At 44.4% G+C, this 14,864-nt stretch overlaps 1 protein-coding gene across 3 annotated transcripts in view; it reads right to left on the bottom strand.

The window, feature by feature from the left end:
* Nucleotides 1-475, bottom strand: part of DGKH (diacylglycerol kinase eta) — a 203,928-nt gene extending 203,453 nt beyond the window's left edge. For 2 of the 3 annotated variants that reach the window (XR_010109670.1, XM_034936637.3), the window contains exon 1: nt 332-475. Coding sequence is in view for 2 of the 3 variants with exons in the window: in XM_034936637.3 (XP_034792528.1) it covers nt 332-391 (60 nt within the window). In the remaining variant the exon portion in view is untranslated. The remainder of the gene's footprint in view (nt 1-331) is intronic. The other variant, XM_063595929.1, reaches the window with a different exon arrangement.
* Nucleotides 476-14,864: the final 14,389 nt, after the last annotated feature.

Below are 14,864 nucleotides of genomic sequence, written 5' to 3'. Positions count from 1 at the left end.
CGCTGACCGCGCAGCCTGGCTTCTCCTCTCCCCCGCCTACATTCCACGGTCTCAAAGCAAGTGAAAAGTTGAGGAGTCGGTGAAGCCGGGAAACGGTCCTCGCAGGGCCGTCGCCAGCGGTTTGCCAGCGGTTCCTCGGGGAGAGCCTCGATCAGCCGGACAAAGGCGCTCCAAGCGGCGCGCGAGGAGGAGCCCGGGCGGCGGAGGAAGCGCTGCCCCGGCTGGGAAGCAGCTGGGGACCTTATCCCGGGCCATTTCCTGAACGGAACCCGGCCCGGGCGGGGGGAGCAGAGGAGAAGCGGGAGGGGGTGGGCGCGGGCGCGGTACCCACCGGTTCCTCCCACGCTGGGCTGCGGGCGCCGGGCGCGGGGCGCACGTGCTGAGGCTCCATCGCGCCAGCCCGCGCCCGCCGGCCGCCCGGGCGCGCAGACCCGGGTCCCCGCCGCCGCCGCTGCGCCGGGGCTGCTGGATGCGCTTCCCTCGCCGCGGTCCCTCTCGGCCGCCGCCGCCGCCCCGGCTCCCCGCCCGGGGCCAGCCACCGGCCCACCCGCCGTCTCCGGCTTCCGCCGCGCTCTCCCGCCCCCGCGCCGGTCCCTTCCTCCTCCGCCGCCTCCTCCTTCTCCACGGTCCCGCTCCCCTGCGCGGCTCCGAGCGGTCCGTTCCCCGCCACCGCCACCGCCTCCCACGGGCGCAGAACCCGCCCCTCGCTCCTTCCTCCGCCCCCGGCGCCCTCCCCTTTTCCTCCCCGCTACCCGCCCCTCCCCCCCGCCGCCCCCTCCTCCCGGCGGGTGGCCCGGGACACACGTGACCCCCCTGTCAGGCCTTATAAGGCGCGGAACCGAAAGCGGCCGCCGGGTGGTCACGGGCACCGGGCGGCCGCGCGGAGAAGAGCGGCCTCCCCCGGGGCCGGGCGCGCGGAGAGCGGCGAGGAAAGCCCGGGCTGGGCTGGGCTGGGCTAGGCTGGCCACCGCGCTGGCGACGGGAGCAGACGCGGGTCCCGGGAGACGCCTCCCAGCGCCCCTGTCTCTCGCTCTCGCCGTCTCCCGGTGCAGCCCGCGCCCGCCTCCCTCCAAACGCTGGCGGCCCGCGCTGCAGGCGCCTCCCCTCCTGGGGGTGCTGAGGCTTGAGCGAAATCCCACTGGACAGTAACCGGCTTCAGCGGAGCGAAAACTCAGCCGCACTCCAGCTACGCTCCAGGGCAAGCTGCGCCGGGCACGGTTTCTTCCTTGTGACGTTCAAAAGAATGCAGATGGGTTACCAACTACAGGAGAGGTTAAACTTGAGGGCGTGCTTTTTAAATTCATTATCAACGTTTTCATGGAAAGAACCGGCTAAGGAGTCGATCTGTCTTCCAGTTTTATCCCTAGACTCAAATTAGGACATGGGCTGGCTCTCAGTGAGCACTCAGTAAACAGCAAGTCTCCTCCTGCCCTTTGAAAAAGCGTTTCTGATCATCTTGGCATTGTAAGCGATTTTCATCTAGTTCCAGTCCAAGTGGACTGGCTTTACACAGGTTATTCCCCCTCCTGGACTTTCAGGTTCGTTCCTTCACCATCTTTTCAGGGCCCTCAATCATGCCATCATGTCAAATGCATTCACAACTTTTAAAAACAAATCGTCAAGTCAAAAACACATAATTGATCTAGCCCGTCCCCAGCCCTCTAATTCTTCAGGATCCTGCAAACCGACTTCTGTGCCGGCTGTTCCACGGGGACTGCACTGACGAAAGTCACTTCGTGGTTTTGAAAATCCCCTAAACCATTGGATATTTTCCAATGCCCGTCTTACTTGACCTATTTGCAGCGTTTGCACTGTTGATCAGATATTTATTTATTTTCAGACAGGATCTCGCTCTGTCGCCCAAGCTGGAGTGCAGTGGCGCGATCATGGCTCCCTGTATCCTCGACCTCCTGGGCTCAAGCGATCCTCCCGCCTCAGCCTCTCCAGCACTGGGACTACAGGCGGGCGCCACAAAGCCCAACTAATTGTTGTATTGTTACTAGAGACGAGGGGGGACTCACTATGTTACCCAAGCTGGCCTCAAGCGATCCTTTGGTCTGGGCCTCCCAAAATGCTGGGATTACAGGAGTGAGCCAATGCGCCTGGCCCCGATTTTTATTCCTGAAACCATCCCTTCCATTGGCTCTGTGACACCTCGGTCTCCGTGTTTCCTAACCTCTTCTTGCTCAGCCACCTCTTGCATGTTGGAGCATCTAAATGGTCTTGCCCTTAGTCTGTCTCTAATGCTGCCTAGGCACATGGCTTCAATTACCAACCATGTGCTGATAACTCATAAATTTCCATTTCTGTCCCACATCTCCAGTTCTATAAAACGAACTTTTTACCAGAAATCTCTACCCAGATGTCCCATCGGCCTTAAACTCAACTTGACTAAAACAGAACTCAACTTTCCTGCCAGCTGGCTTTTCTCTCTAGTCTCATTCTCAGTAAATGTCACCACAATCCACTTAGTCACCCAAAGGAGAAATCTGGAAATTATCCCAGGCTTTTCCTTCTCTCATCTGCTGTCTGCCCATCCATGCACCTATCATTTCTGTCTATCACCTTCCCTCCATTCCACTGCTTTTTGCCTAGTTTCAGGTCTCTTGTTTCAAGACCCTGAAACACTACATTACTCTCCTTATTAGTCTCACTGCCTCTAAGTTTGTTGCACCTCCACCCTTGCCATCTCACGTTGTGACCGAAGTAAGCCTTCTAAAATACAAATTTTTGACCAAGTCATTCCCCACATCAGCCCTGCCAATGGCTCCCCATAGCCTGCAGGGTAAAGTCCCGATATCTTAGCCAGGGCCTAAGTCTCCACTCTCTTTAAACAGTGAGTTTCTTGCACCACCATTCCCTGTTGGGCCACTTACTTTTATGCTGTGCCCTCACATGGAGTGTCCTTTCTCTTACACAGCCTAAGTTTACCTGCTCTTTCAAGATTCACCCTAAGAGTCACATTCCTTATGAAATCATTTCTGACCCTGCTGCAGGTTAGAACTGATTTCACTGCGCTTTCTCTACAGTAAATGCCTCTCTCCCCCAATTATAATGCTTTAGAAGACTTTATTAAACTCAGTTTTTATTTATAGTCTTCCTGATGGCAAGTATTACGACAGACTTACTTTCGTCTTCTTAGTTCCCAGTACAGTTCCTGACATTAGTAGGTGCTCAGTGTTTGTGGAATGAATTAATTATGTGATGTACCTTGAGTTATTATATTTTTGTGGCTTATAGAAAATCGTTTTCCCATGTGTTATCTCATTTCACTCTTGACAGTTCTGCAAAAGATATATCATTATCACCTTTTATAGAAATGGAAACTGAAGCTACAAAGGAATAAAGCAATCTGCCCAAGGTTCTACTGTATATACTTCAGAGCCAGGACTTGAACTCAGTTTGCCCAGTTCAGTTCATTATATGTTTGCCTGTTTCTATGGTCTGAATGTTTATGTCTCCCCAAAATTCGTATGTTGAAATCCTCATTCCCAGGGTGATGGTATTAGGAAGTAGGAATTTTGGAAGACTATTTGGTCATGAGGGTTGAGCCCTCATAAATGGGATTAGTGCCCTTATAAAAGAGGTCCAGAAAGAGACTTCTGACTCCTTCTGCCATGTGAGGTTAAAGTGAGCAGATGGCTAACTATGAGGAAACGGGCCCTCGCCAGACAACACATCTGCATCTTGCACTTCCCAGCCTCCAGAGCTGTAAGAAATACATTTCTGTTATTAGCCACCCAGTCTATGGTATGTTGTTAGAGCAGCCGAAACAGACTATGACAGCTATCCATTGTTTTCCCCCTTAAATTCTGTTTAGCATGATTCTATTTTGTAGATTTTTGTTAGTGGTTGCCAAGAATATCTCTCCATCTTTTTATTTTAAACCAGTCTGAGTCATTATGTTTTAAGTGTGTCTTGTAAATAACACTTGAATTTTTATATTATTGACCCATTCTGAGAATCTGCCTTTTAGTAGTCTATTTTCATCTGTTTTCATTTATCATGTCTATTAATTAGAATAAGAAGTTGTCGTAAGAAAGATCCTTCCCCCTGCCTCACCAGACACACAGTGTTGCTTTCTCTCATGGAACAGTGCCAGGATTAGTGGTCAGGTTGTTGGGGGTGGCTTCTTTGTTCCACATTGCCGTTCCAATTTCTAGAGCATTGCCCTTATCTACAGGGTGAAAGCTGATTAGGGAGACCCTGTTTAAGGAAGGAAGAAGAGAGCATAAAGGAGCACAAACCCAACTGCTTAAGGCCCAGACCCAGAAGCGAGTGACCCACTTCTCACCTGCTCATATCCCAATGGCCAGAACTTAGTTTCATGACCGTAGCTAGCAGCAAAGGAGCAGGAAAATGAGGTCACTAGCTGGACAGCTGTATCCCAACCGCAATTCTATTACTACCGAAGACTTAACAGATTTTGCTGAAAACTAGCACTCTCTGTTAAATTATGACTATCTTTGGATTTATTACCACATTCTCATTTTGTATTTATTTCACTTTCTTTTTCTTTGCTTCTTTTTTCTCCTTTCTTGCCTTCTGTTTTATTAATTGAATTGATTGAATTTTCTTTAGTTTACTCACTTTTCTAAACACTTCTACTGATTTAAAATGTATACCTCCTGTTTCAATTCTTAGTGATTACCCTTAAAATGTTAACATTTATACTTAATATCAAAGGTCAGTTAATATCTCCCCCTTCTTTTCAAGATCTTAAACAAAACATTTTAACTCTCAAATTCCCCTCCTATAAACTATGTATTACTGTCTAGTATTTTTTAATTCCCTCTTATTTTAAATTCTCTACTGATTAGTCATCATTGTTACTGCTTTTATAGTTATTATCTAATTCAATTTACCAACATATTTTACCAATGTTTTCTCTTATTGCTTGTTTTTTTATCTCATGCTTTCCTTTTGGGCTTAATTTCTGTCTTGAGGAAGCACATTCTTTAGGAGTTCTTTCACCAAAGGTCTGTGGGTAAAATTTTCTACAACTTTGTATATCACTCTCACTCCATTTCCCTTATGCTTTTGAGTAATAATTTTATCAGCTAGGGAATTCTAAATTGACATTATTGACACTAACATTTCAAAGTGACTATTCCATTATCTTTTGTCATCTGCTGCTGTTGATTAGAAGTCTGCAGTCAGTCTCATCACTTACAGATTTTTTTTTCTCTCTAGTTAACATTTTCTTTTATCACTTGATATTTGCATTATTGCACTGTTTCAAGGTGGGTTTTGTTTTTGTATATCTTGTTCAGGACTTGGTGTGCATTTTAACCTGAAGACCCAAATCCTTCAATTCTGGAAATTTTTCAGCCCTTATGTATTCAAATATTACTTACCCCACCCCCTACTCCATGCATTTTCCTCTGTTTTATCCTTCTAGAGCTCCTATTAGCTATGGGCTGGAGTTTCTCATTTTATCCTCCATCTCTTAGTTTTTCTTTAGGATTTTCCATCTTTTTACTTCTCTTTGCTAGTCTTGGGTAATTTCCTCAAATTTATTATCTGATTCCCTAATTCTCTTTGCAATTATATTCAGTCTACAATATGTCCATTAACTTTTTATTTACATTTCTAGAATGTTCATTATTTTTCAAATTTACATTCTTTTTTCATAATATCTAACTTTCTCTTAGAGTCTAGTCTTTCTTTGTCTTTTTAAACATTTCAAACACATTTATTTAGAAGTGGGTTTCAAGTTGTTCTATTATCTAGAGTTGCTGGTGTGTAAATTCTCGCATTTGTTGCCTTTGCTGACTCATATTTGCAGTGGCTTGTTTCCTTGCAAGCTTTATGTTTTCTGTGAGCTTCTCTTCAGTAGGACTTGTTCTCCATGGAAGTAATGCATGCCTTATGGAGCCACCTATCTAGAGGGGTCTTACTTTTGACTCTGCCAGGAATCTGTAGGTTTACTTGGCTCACTCATATTCTGGCAGCTGATGCTGGAAGACTCAAAACAGCTGAGGGCTATCATAACTGGGAATCCTTGGGTATTTCTCCCTATCTCCAAGAGCCCTCCCCACAACTCCTCACAGCATCATAGCTTTGAAGTAGCTGAACTGACTTCTTACATGTAGGATCAGGATTCCTATGGTGTATGTCAAGAGTGAGAGCTAGGTGAAAGCTCTATCCTTTTTATAAAGTCACCTCAGAAGTCACATAGCATCACTTCCACCAAATGAATTGGTTGGAACTGTAAAAAAAAAAAAAAAAAAGAAAAGAAAAGAAAAAAAGAGAAGAAAAAGACCTTGTCCAGATTGAAGAGTATAGAACATAGACCCTCACCTATTAGGGGGAGAAGTCAGGAACATTGTAAGAAGTACACGTGGAATGAGCTATGTATGCTTGTGGTGTCATCTTTGGAATAATCCAATACAGCACTGGTGTATCTCAGTAGGTTTTGGTGTTCATGCTCCTGGGGACTCAGAGGTCCATTATCAGCACAGCCTGCAAGCATAGAAGGATGTTCCTTCCCTCTGACACAACACCTGGAGACCATGGATTCTCTTCAATGGGGAATGTAACCTACTAAAATACAGGCATAAAGTCCTCACACTGGAAAAGCAAAGCGCTGCAGCATTCCACTGCCCAGCCAGAGCTTTTATGGAGCATACATTGGAGTCTAACAAACCTTCTCGTAGAAATAATCTGATAAAGACTTTCTCATTGAGGATTACACTTGAAGCAGGTTCATAAGCAGATGGCATCGTAGTAATAATGAACCTGAAGCAAGAGATGGAAATTTCAGCCCCCATTTTACTTTATGAAAGTAATCTGAAACACACAAAAAGAGAATTCATAACAAACCAAACTATTCTCTAGTCTCATTGGCTAGATTATCCCTGCTGTCTTTAGTGAGAATGGCCTTCATGGTTCTTCATGTAGCCAAGTGTGCAGTGATATTCTCGATTTCTTATAGACCACAACTCAGGTGTGCAAATTCTACAGATGATCTTATCTTTCTCTCCTGCCCTCATCCCATACAATATAAAGAGACAAAAAAACTTAAAAATTATTTAAAATATATTGGCCACCTGGGCAGTGGCTCACACCTGTAATCCCAGCACTTTGGGAGGCCAAGGTGAGAGGATTGCTTGAGGCCAGGAGTTCATCAGTCTGGGCAGTGTAGCGAAACCTCCTCTCTACTAAAAATGTTTAAAAATTAGTGAAGCTTGGTGGCAGGTGGCTTCAGTCCCAGCTACTTGGGAGGCTGAGGCAGGAGGATCACTTAAGCCCAGCAGGTTGAAGCTGCAGTGAGCCCTGATGGCGCCACTACACTGCAGCCTGGAAAAGTGGTTAGTGATTAGTGATGGACAGTAGGATTCCGTAATCCTCATGCGTTTTTTCCTTTCTTGTTTTTGTTTGACATGTGGTAGGATTTTTTGTATTCTTTGTTTTCCCACAATAAGCATTTTTTGCTTATGAGAGAAGAAAATTATTAATAATTGCTCATAATTAAACAAAAAAATCAATGTAGAACACAATTATGAAAATATAAATCCCTAAATACAGAAAAAATGTATTTGGGGCCTGAGAATGAGGTAGCAATGGAGCAGAGGAGAAGGCAAAATAACAGGGGCATAGGGTTCTGTCCGCTAGGGCAGCGGTCCCCAATCTTTTTGGCACCAGGGACCAGTTTTATGGAAGACAGTTTTTCCACAAGTTTTCCACGGACAATGGGGTGGGGGATGGTTTTGGGATGAAACTCTTCTATCTCAGATCATCAAGCCTTAGGTTCTCATAAGGAGTATGCAACTAGATCCCTCACGTGCACAGTTCACAACAGGGTTTGCGCTCCTATGAGAATCTAATGCTGCGGCTGATCTGACAGGAGGCGGAGCTCAGGTGGTAATGCTCGCACAGGCACCTCTCCAACACCTCCTGCTGTGCAGCTCAGTTTCTTTTTTTTTTTTTTTTTAATTGTACTTTAAGTTTTAGGGTTCATGTATACAATGTGCAGGTTAGTTACATATGTATACATGTGCCATGCTGGTGTGCTGCACCCATTAACTCGTCATTTAGCATTACGTATATCTCCTAATGTTATCCCTCCCCCCTCCCCCACCCCACAACAGTCCCCAGAGTGTGATGTTCCCCTTCCTGTGTCCATGTGTGCTCATTGTTCAATTCCCGCCTATGAGTGAGAACATGCGGCGTTTGGTTTTTTGTTCTTGCGAGAGTTTACTGAGAATGATGATTTCCAATTTCATCCATGTCCCTACAAAGGACATGAACTCATCATTTTTTATGGCTGCATAGTATTCCATGGTGTATATGTGCCACATTTTCTTAATCCAGTCTATCATTGTTGGACATTTGGGTTGGTTCCAAGTCTTTGCTATTGTGAATAGTGCCGCAATAAACATTCGTGTGCATGTGTCTTTATAGCAGCATGATTTATAGTCTTTGGGTATATACCCAGTAATGGAATGGCTGGGTCAAATGGTATTTCTAGTTCTAGATCCCTGAGGAATCGCCACACTGACTTCCACAATGGTTGAACTAGTTTACAATCCCACCAACAGTGTAAAAGTGTTCCTATTTCTCCACATCCTCTCCAGCACCTGTTGTTTCCTGACTTTTTAATGATTGCCATTCTAACTGGTGTGAGATGGTATCTCATTGTGGTTTTGATTTGCATTTCTCTGATGGCCAGTGATGGTGAGCATTTTTTCATGTGTTTTTTGGCTGCATAAATGTTTTCTTTTGAGAAGTGTCTGTTCATATCCTTTGCCCACTTTTTGATGGGGTTGTTTGCTTTTTTCTTGTAAATTTGTTTGAGTTCATTGTAGATTCTGGATATTAGCCCTTTGTCAGATGAGTAGGTTGTGAAAATTTTCTCCCATTCTGTATGTTGCCTGTTCACTCTGACGGTAGTTTCTTTTGCTATGCAGAAGCTCTTTAGTTTAATTAGATCCCATTTGTCAATTTTGGCTTTTGTTGCCATTGCTTTTGGTGTTTTAGACATGAAGTCCTTGCCCATGCCTATGTCCTGAATGGTAATGCCTAGGTTTTCTTCTAGGGTTTTTCTCATTTTAGGTCTAACATTTAAGTCTTTAATCCATCTTGAATTAATTTTTGTATAAGGTAGTAAGGAAGGGATCCAGTTTCAGCTTTCTACATATGGCTAGCCAGTTTTCCCAGCACCATTTATTAAATAGGGAATCGTTTTCCCATTGCTTGTTTTTCTCAGGTTTGTCAAAGATCAGATAGTTGTAGATATGCGGCATTATTTCTGAGGGCTCTGTTCTATTCCATTGATCTATATCTCTGTTTTGGTACCAGTACCATGCTGTTTTGGTTACTGTAGCCTTGTAGTATAGTTTGAAGTCAGGTAGCATGATGCTTCCAGCTTTGTTCTTTTGGCTTAGGATTGACTTGGCGATGTGGGCTCTTTTTTGGTTCCATATGAACTTTAAAGTAGTTTTTTCCAATTCTGTGAAGAAAGTCATTGGTAGCTTGATGGGGATGGCATTGAATCTATAAATTACCTTGGGCAGTATGGCCATTTTCATGATATTGATTCTTCCTACCCATGAGCATGGAATGTTCTTCCATTTCTTTGTATCCTCTTTTATTTCATTGAGCAGTGGTTTGTAGTTCTCCTTGAAGAGGTCCTTCATGTCCCTTGTAAGTTGAATTCCTAGGTATTTTATTCTCTTTGAAGCAATTGTGAATGGGAGTTCACTCATGATTTGGCCCTCTGTTTGTCTGTTATTGGTGTATAAGAATGCTTGTGATTTTTGTACATTGATTTTGTATCCTGAGACTTTGCTGAAGTTGCTTATCAGCTTAAGGAGATTTTGGGCTGAGACAATGGGGTTTTCTAGATATACAATCATGTCACCTGCAAACAGGGACAATTTGACTTCCTCTTTTCCTAATTGAATACCCTTTATTTCCTTCTCCTGCCTGATTGCCCTGGCCGGAACTTCCAACACTATGTTGAATAGGAGTGATGAGAGAGGGCATCCCTGTCTTGTGCCAGTTTTCAAAGGGAATGCTTCCAGTTTTTGCCCATTCAGTATGATATTGGCTGTGGGTTTGTCATAGATAGCTCTTATTATTTTGAGATACATCCCATCAATACCTAATTTATTGAGAGTTTTTAGCATGAAGGGTTGTTGAATTTTGTCAAAGGCCTTTTCTGCATCTATTGAGATAATCATGTGGTTTTTGTCTTTGGTTCTGTTTATATGCTGGATTACATTTATTGATTTGTGTATATTGAACCAGCCTTGCATCCCAGGGATGAAGCCCACTTGATCATGGTGGATAAGCTTTTTGATGTGCTGCTGGATTCAGTTTGCCAGTATTTTATTGAGGATTTTTGCATCAACGTGCAACTCAGTTTCTAATAGGTCATAGACCAGTACCCGTCAGTAACCCGGGGGTAGGGGACCTCTGTTCTAGGCTGGGCAAGGGTGCAAAATTGGATCTAGGATTAAGATACAATGTGACAGGTTTAGTTGTGATTCAAACAACAGCAAAATGTTGGGTTACTGCAGGGGGTTACAGCCAGGCACAACTGGCTCACGCCTGTAATCCCAGCACTTTGGGAGACTGAGGCAGGTGGCTCACCCAAGGTCGGGAGTTCGAGACCAGCCTGGGCAACATGGTGAAATCCCATCTCTACTAAAAATACAAAAATTAGCTGGGTGTGATGGTGGGCACCTGTAATCCCAGCTACTCAGGAGGCTGAGGCAGAAGAATCACTTGACCCCAGGAGGCGGAGGCTGCAGTGAGCCGAGATAGTGCCACTGCACTCCAGTCTAGGCAACAGAGCAAGACTGTATCTAAAAAAAAAATGGGGTTCCCACCAAGCAAGCAGAGTAAAGGATGACGAATGTAGCTCTCGTGATCCCTGAGAATACATTCAGCAGACTTCATCTGGGCAGTGGCAAGGCCCCAGCCGCTTTAAAGGACTGAGTTCTAGATTGTAGTGAGGGGGTTGTCAAGAACTGAATAGCATGAATCATGCCCAGGTGAAGTGCTGAGAACTGGGGCAAGGGGGATGAAGGAAGCGCCAAGGCAGGTGGCTCAGGACCAAGCTGAGTGCCCATCGGCAGAAAAGGAATCGGGAGTCAAGGAGGCTGGAGAGCACAGTGGGAGCAGTGGCCAATTGTTGGCCTTCGACACCAGGGGCAGGGAACTTCAGCAAAACCAGGCCAGGTTAAGGGACTAACCTGAAGCAAGAAATGCAGCAATGTTTATGCAGCGGTTTTCTCAAAGAGGGTTAGGGACACTTTTCTTTTGGAAAACTATGCAAGGAAGGAATCATGGCAAGAAGAGTGAGGGTTGGCACTTTGTCACCAAGGTACACTAGCTACACTAGCGCTTAGTGAAAAGAGCATGGAATTTGCTGTTAAAGAGAACAGTGCTGGAACGCCTGCTCTTCTGTTTATCAACCTCAGGATTTTAGGCAAGTTGTTTCTCCCATTTTATTTTATTTTATTTTATTTTATTTTATTTTATTTTTATTTTTTGAGACAGAGTCTCGCTCTGTCACCCAGGCTGGAGTGCAGTGGTGTGATCTCAGCTCACTGCAACCTCCGCCTCCTGGGTTCAAGTGATTCTCCTGCCTCAGCCTCCCAAGTAGCTGGGACAACAGGCACGCACCACCACACCCAGCTAATTTTTGTATTTTTAGTAGAGATGGGGTTTCACCATCTCTACTAAATCCCTAAATACAGAAACTCTTGGTCTCAAACTTTTGACCTCAGGTGATCCACCCACCTTGGCCTCTGAAAGTGCTGGGATTACAGGAATCAGCCACCCCACCCAGCTGTTTCTCCCATTTTAAAACAAGCATTATAATACCAATTTCTTAGTACCCTTGGAGGGCGAAATGAAAGACTGTACTAAAAATGTCTGGCATGATATGAGTTCTTTACATGCATAAAAACCCCAGCTGAAAAGGAAAAGAAATAGGAGGATTATTACTTTTATGTCACACAAATTACTTGGGGAGCATTGCCTCTCATTATTAATGCAGGAAGTCATATACTTTTAGTGGCTACTAGAATTAGAAACCCATAGGTTTTAAAAAATTTTGCACATAACAGGTTTTTAAAGCTCTCTTTTAAATGAGTGACACTTTAGTTTTAATCATCAGAACAACCATATGAGGAGATTATCATTATCCCCATTTTATAGATGAGGAGACCAAGGTTCAGGAATTAAACAATTTGTCCAAGGTCAGAGCACTGTTAGGAAATGGAGCTAAGATGTGGAGTTCTAAGCGCACAGAAGTCCCCTCACAGTTTAATTTTTTTACCAATAAAAAGGGGTAGAAGACGAATCAGGAAATCACGGTGCAAAGGGAGGAGTGGGAAGGAGAATGGACTACACTTCAGGAACTCAGGTGGTGAAGTTGTGGAGGGACGTTATTATTGTCTTGCAATAGAGGGAAACAAACATGTGTTAAGGCAAGTGTAAAGGAGCTAGTAGGGGAATAGAAAGACATTCCAAAGAGAGAGGACTAATCAATGGGGAAAGGTCTGGTGTGCAGGTTGAGGAATAAGACTTGGAGAACTCTGTCTTTTCAGAGCCAAGAATAAAGGACACAAGGAAGAGAAACGCACTGCAAATGTTAACTGTTGTTATGACCTGGACTGGAATCCAGTGCTAAAGTGTGTTTTCTTTCCCGTTGCCCCAGGATACAGCAGCTGCCCTCAGTACAAAGGTCTTAAACAGGCTGGGTCCAGTCTGTCCCTCCCTTTTACCAGCCTCTTGCATACATGACACCTCTTTCCTAGACACTCTCCTTCATTTACTTTCTTTTGACCATGCTTCCTGCACCTTCTCACCCACTGGGGACCCAGCTAATCATCCTGAGGTGCCCCTTTCTCTCCTCCATCTCTCTGCCTTTTTAGCCCAGAAGGAGCCTGGAAGGCCACAGGCAGATGATGGGCTAGGACTTCAGGCGCTTGGCCTGGCCTGGCTGGTGTTACCTCCTGTGTCATGTCTGTGCCACAAATGGGTTCCAGCTGTACCTGAGCCCAGAATAAACTGCATGCCATTCTGTCTGCCCAGTCCTGCCTGTCCCCTTATGCAGCCCCCAATCCGTGGGTACTCACACAGATCGTGCACCCAGTGAGGCTGATGGCAGACTGGGGGGTCCCATCAGTGGCTGCTGGAGAGGGCAGTGAAGAATGTGAGGGCTAGAGGGGTGGGGTTGTTTGGGTTTCATCTTCATGGTAGAAAGTGCACTGCAGTGTCACAGAGGACACTATAGTGCTGCTAACTTGGATGTGAAAAACCACTTCAGTATACGTACGCTTTTTGTCATCAAGAAAGTACCTCAACATCTTAAAGTTTAATTTCTTTACCAATAAAAAGAATACCTATTCTGTGTAAATCATTAACTTTGACTTCTGCAGAAATCTTATTAAACAGTCCTCATAAGCTTGGTGTCTCTGGTCACAAGACATGGAACTTTTAGAACTTTACAAACTGCCAAACTAAAGTTAAATTTGTTTATTTAATATTTTATTTAATATTCATAAAGTTAATCTAATGTTTTACTTCTTACTGTAATTTGTAAAAATGTGTTAAAGGGAAGTGTGTTTTTAATTTATTATTTACAAATCATATTATTCAATGTATTCATTCAATAAATATGTATGGAGTAACTACTATACCTGAGGTTTGGTACCAGGGAGACATGTGCACCAGCAGCTGTACTTTTACAACAGGGTGTTATAAGTGCTGTGATGCAGGGAGTACCAGGGCATGGAAGAGGGATGTCTAATCCAACCTTGGATACTTAGGAAGGTTTCCTGGAGGAAGTGACATCTAAGTCAGACCTAACTCTCATTCATTAACTAGAACAAGATGCCTAAAGAAAGGAATGGAGGAAGAAAAGTATTCCTAGGGGGGAAAAAAACTAATTCATTATTAAGGCCAAGAAACAAAAGAGAGCTCTCCTGGTTCTTTCAGGTTTTGAAAAGAATTGCGATATAATTGTTAATTACAGTATGACCTGGGGAATAAGAGATGAGACTGAAGAAATGAACAAAGAATGGATCATGAAGGGCTTGATACAGCAGCAAAGACTTTCTGTGTTCACATATTTTAACATAATAATAATAGCAAGCAGTGAGCTCATCATTTGATTGATTAATTAATTAATCCTTATAACCCCTAGAAGGCAAGAGAGGTTCGATTATAACAACTTATTATCTTCCATCGTTAATACCCTGATATTATGCCTTCAAAACTAGAGAGCACAGGTGCCATTTTAAAAGATCGACTTTTGTCCTCTTTCTTTTTTTTTTTTTTTCAGAGTGGAGTGGGTAAGCATAAGAGTGATGACTGAATAGAAGGATGAATTTTGAATGAGCTTAGAAATCCTCTGACTAACCAGTTTGGCATCTTAAAAGATCTAGAAATGAACAGTTTCCTCCAGGGTGGAGCAAAGAATACAAGCTGGAGCAGGCTTTAGCCTTCAGGACAGGGTGGGGGTGTGGGTTGGAAACCTATTTCAAACACAAGGTTCTTAACCATTTAGTGTTTAAAGCACTGCTTTGGATAGAGAAATCAAAGTGGGCCGGGAGCGGTGGCTCACACCTGCAATCCCAGCACTCTGGGAGGCCGAGGTGGGCAAATCGCTGGAACTCAGGAGTTCAAGACCAGCCTGGGCAACATGGCAAAACTCTGTCTCCACTAAAAATACAAAAATGAGTTGGGCATGGTAGAGTGCACCTGTGGTCCCAGCTACTCAGGAGGCTGAGGTGGGAGGATTGCTTGAGCCCGGGAGGTGGAGACTGCAGTGACCCAAGATCACACCACTGCACTCCAGCCTGGGCAACGAAGCAAGAGCCTGTCTCTCTCTCTCTCTCTCT

The sequence above is a fragment of the Pan paniscus genome, chromosome 14, assembly GCF_029289425.2.
Source record: "Pan paniscus chromosome 14, NHGRI_mPanPan1-v2.0_pri, whole genome shotgun sequence".
NCBI lineage: Eukaryota > Metazoa > Chordata > Mammalia > Primates > Hominidae > Pan > Pan paniscus.
Note: the sequence above shows the minus strand (reverse complement) of the source record. Positions and strands in the feature narration are given on the sequence as shown.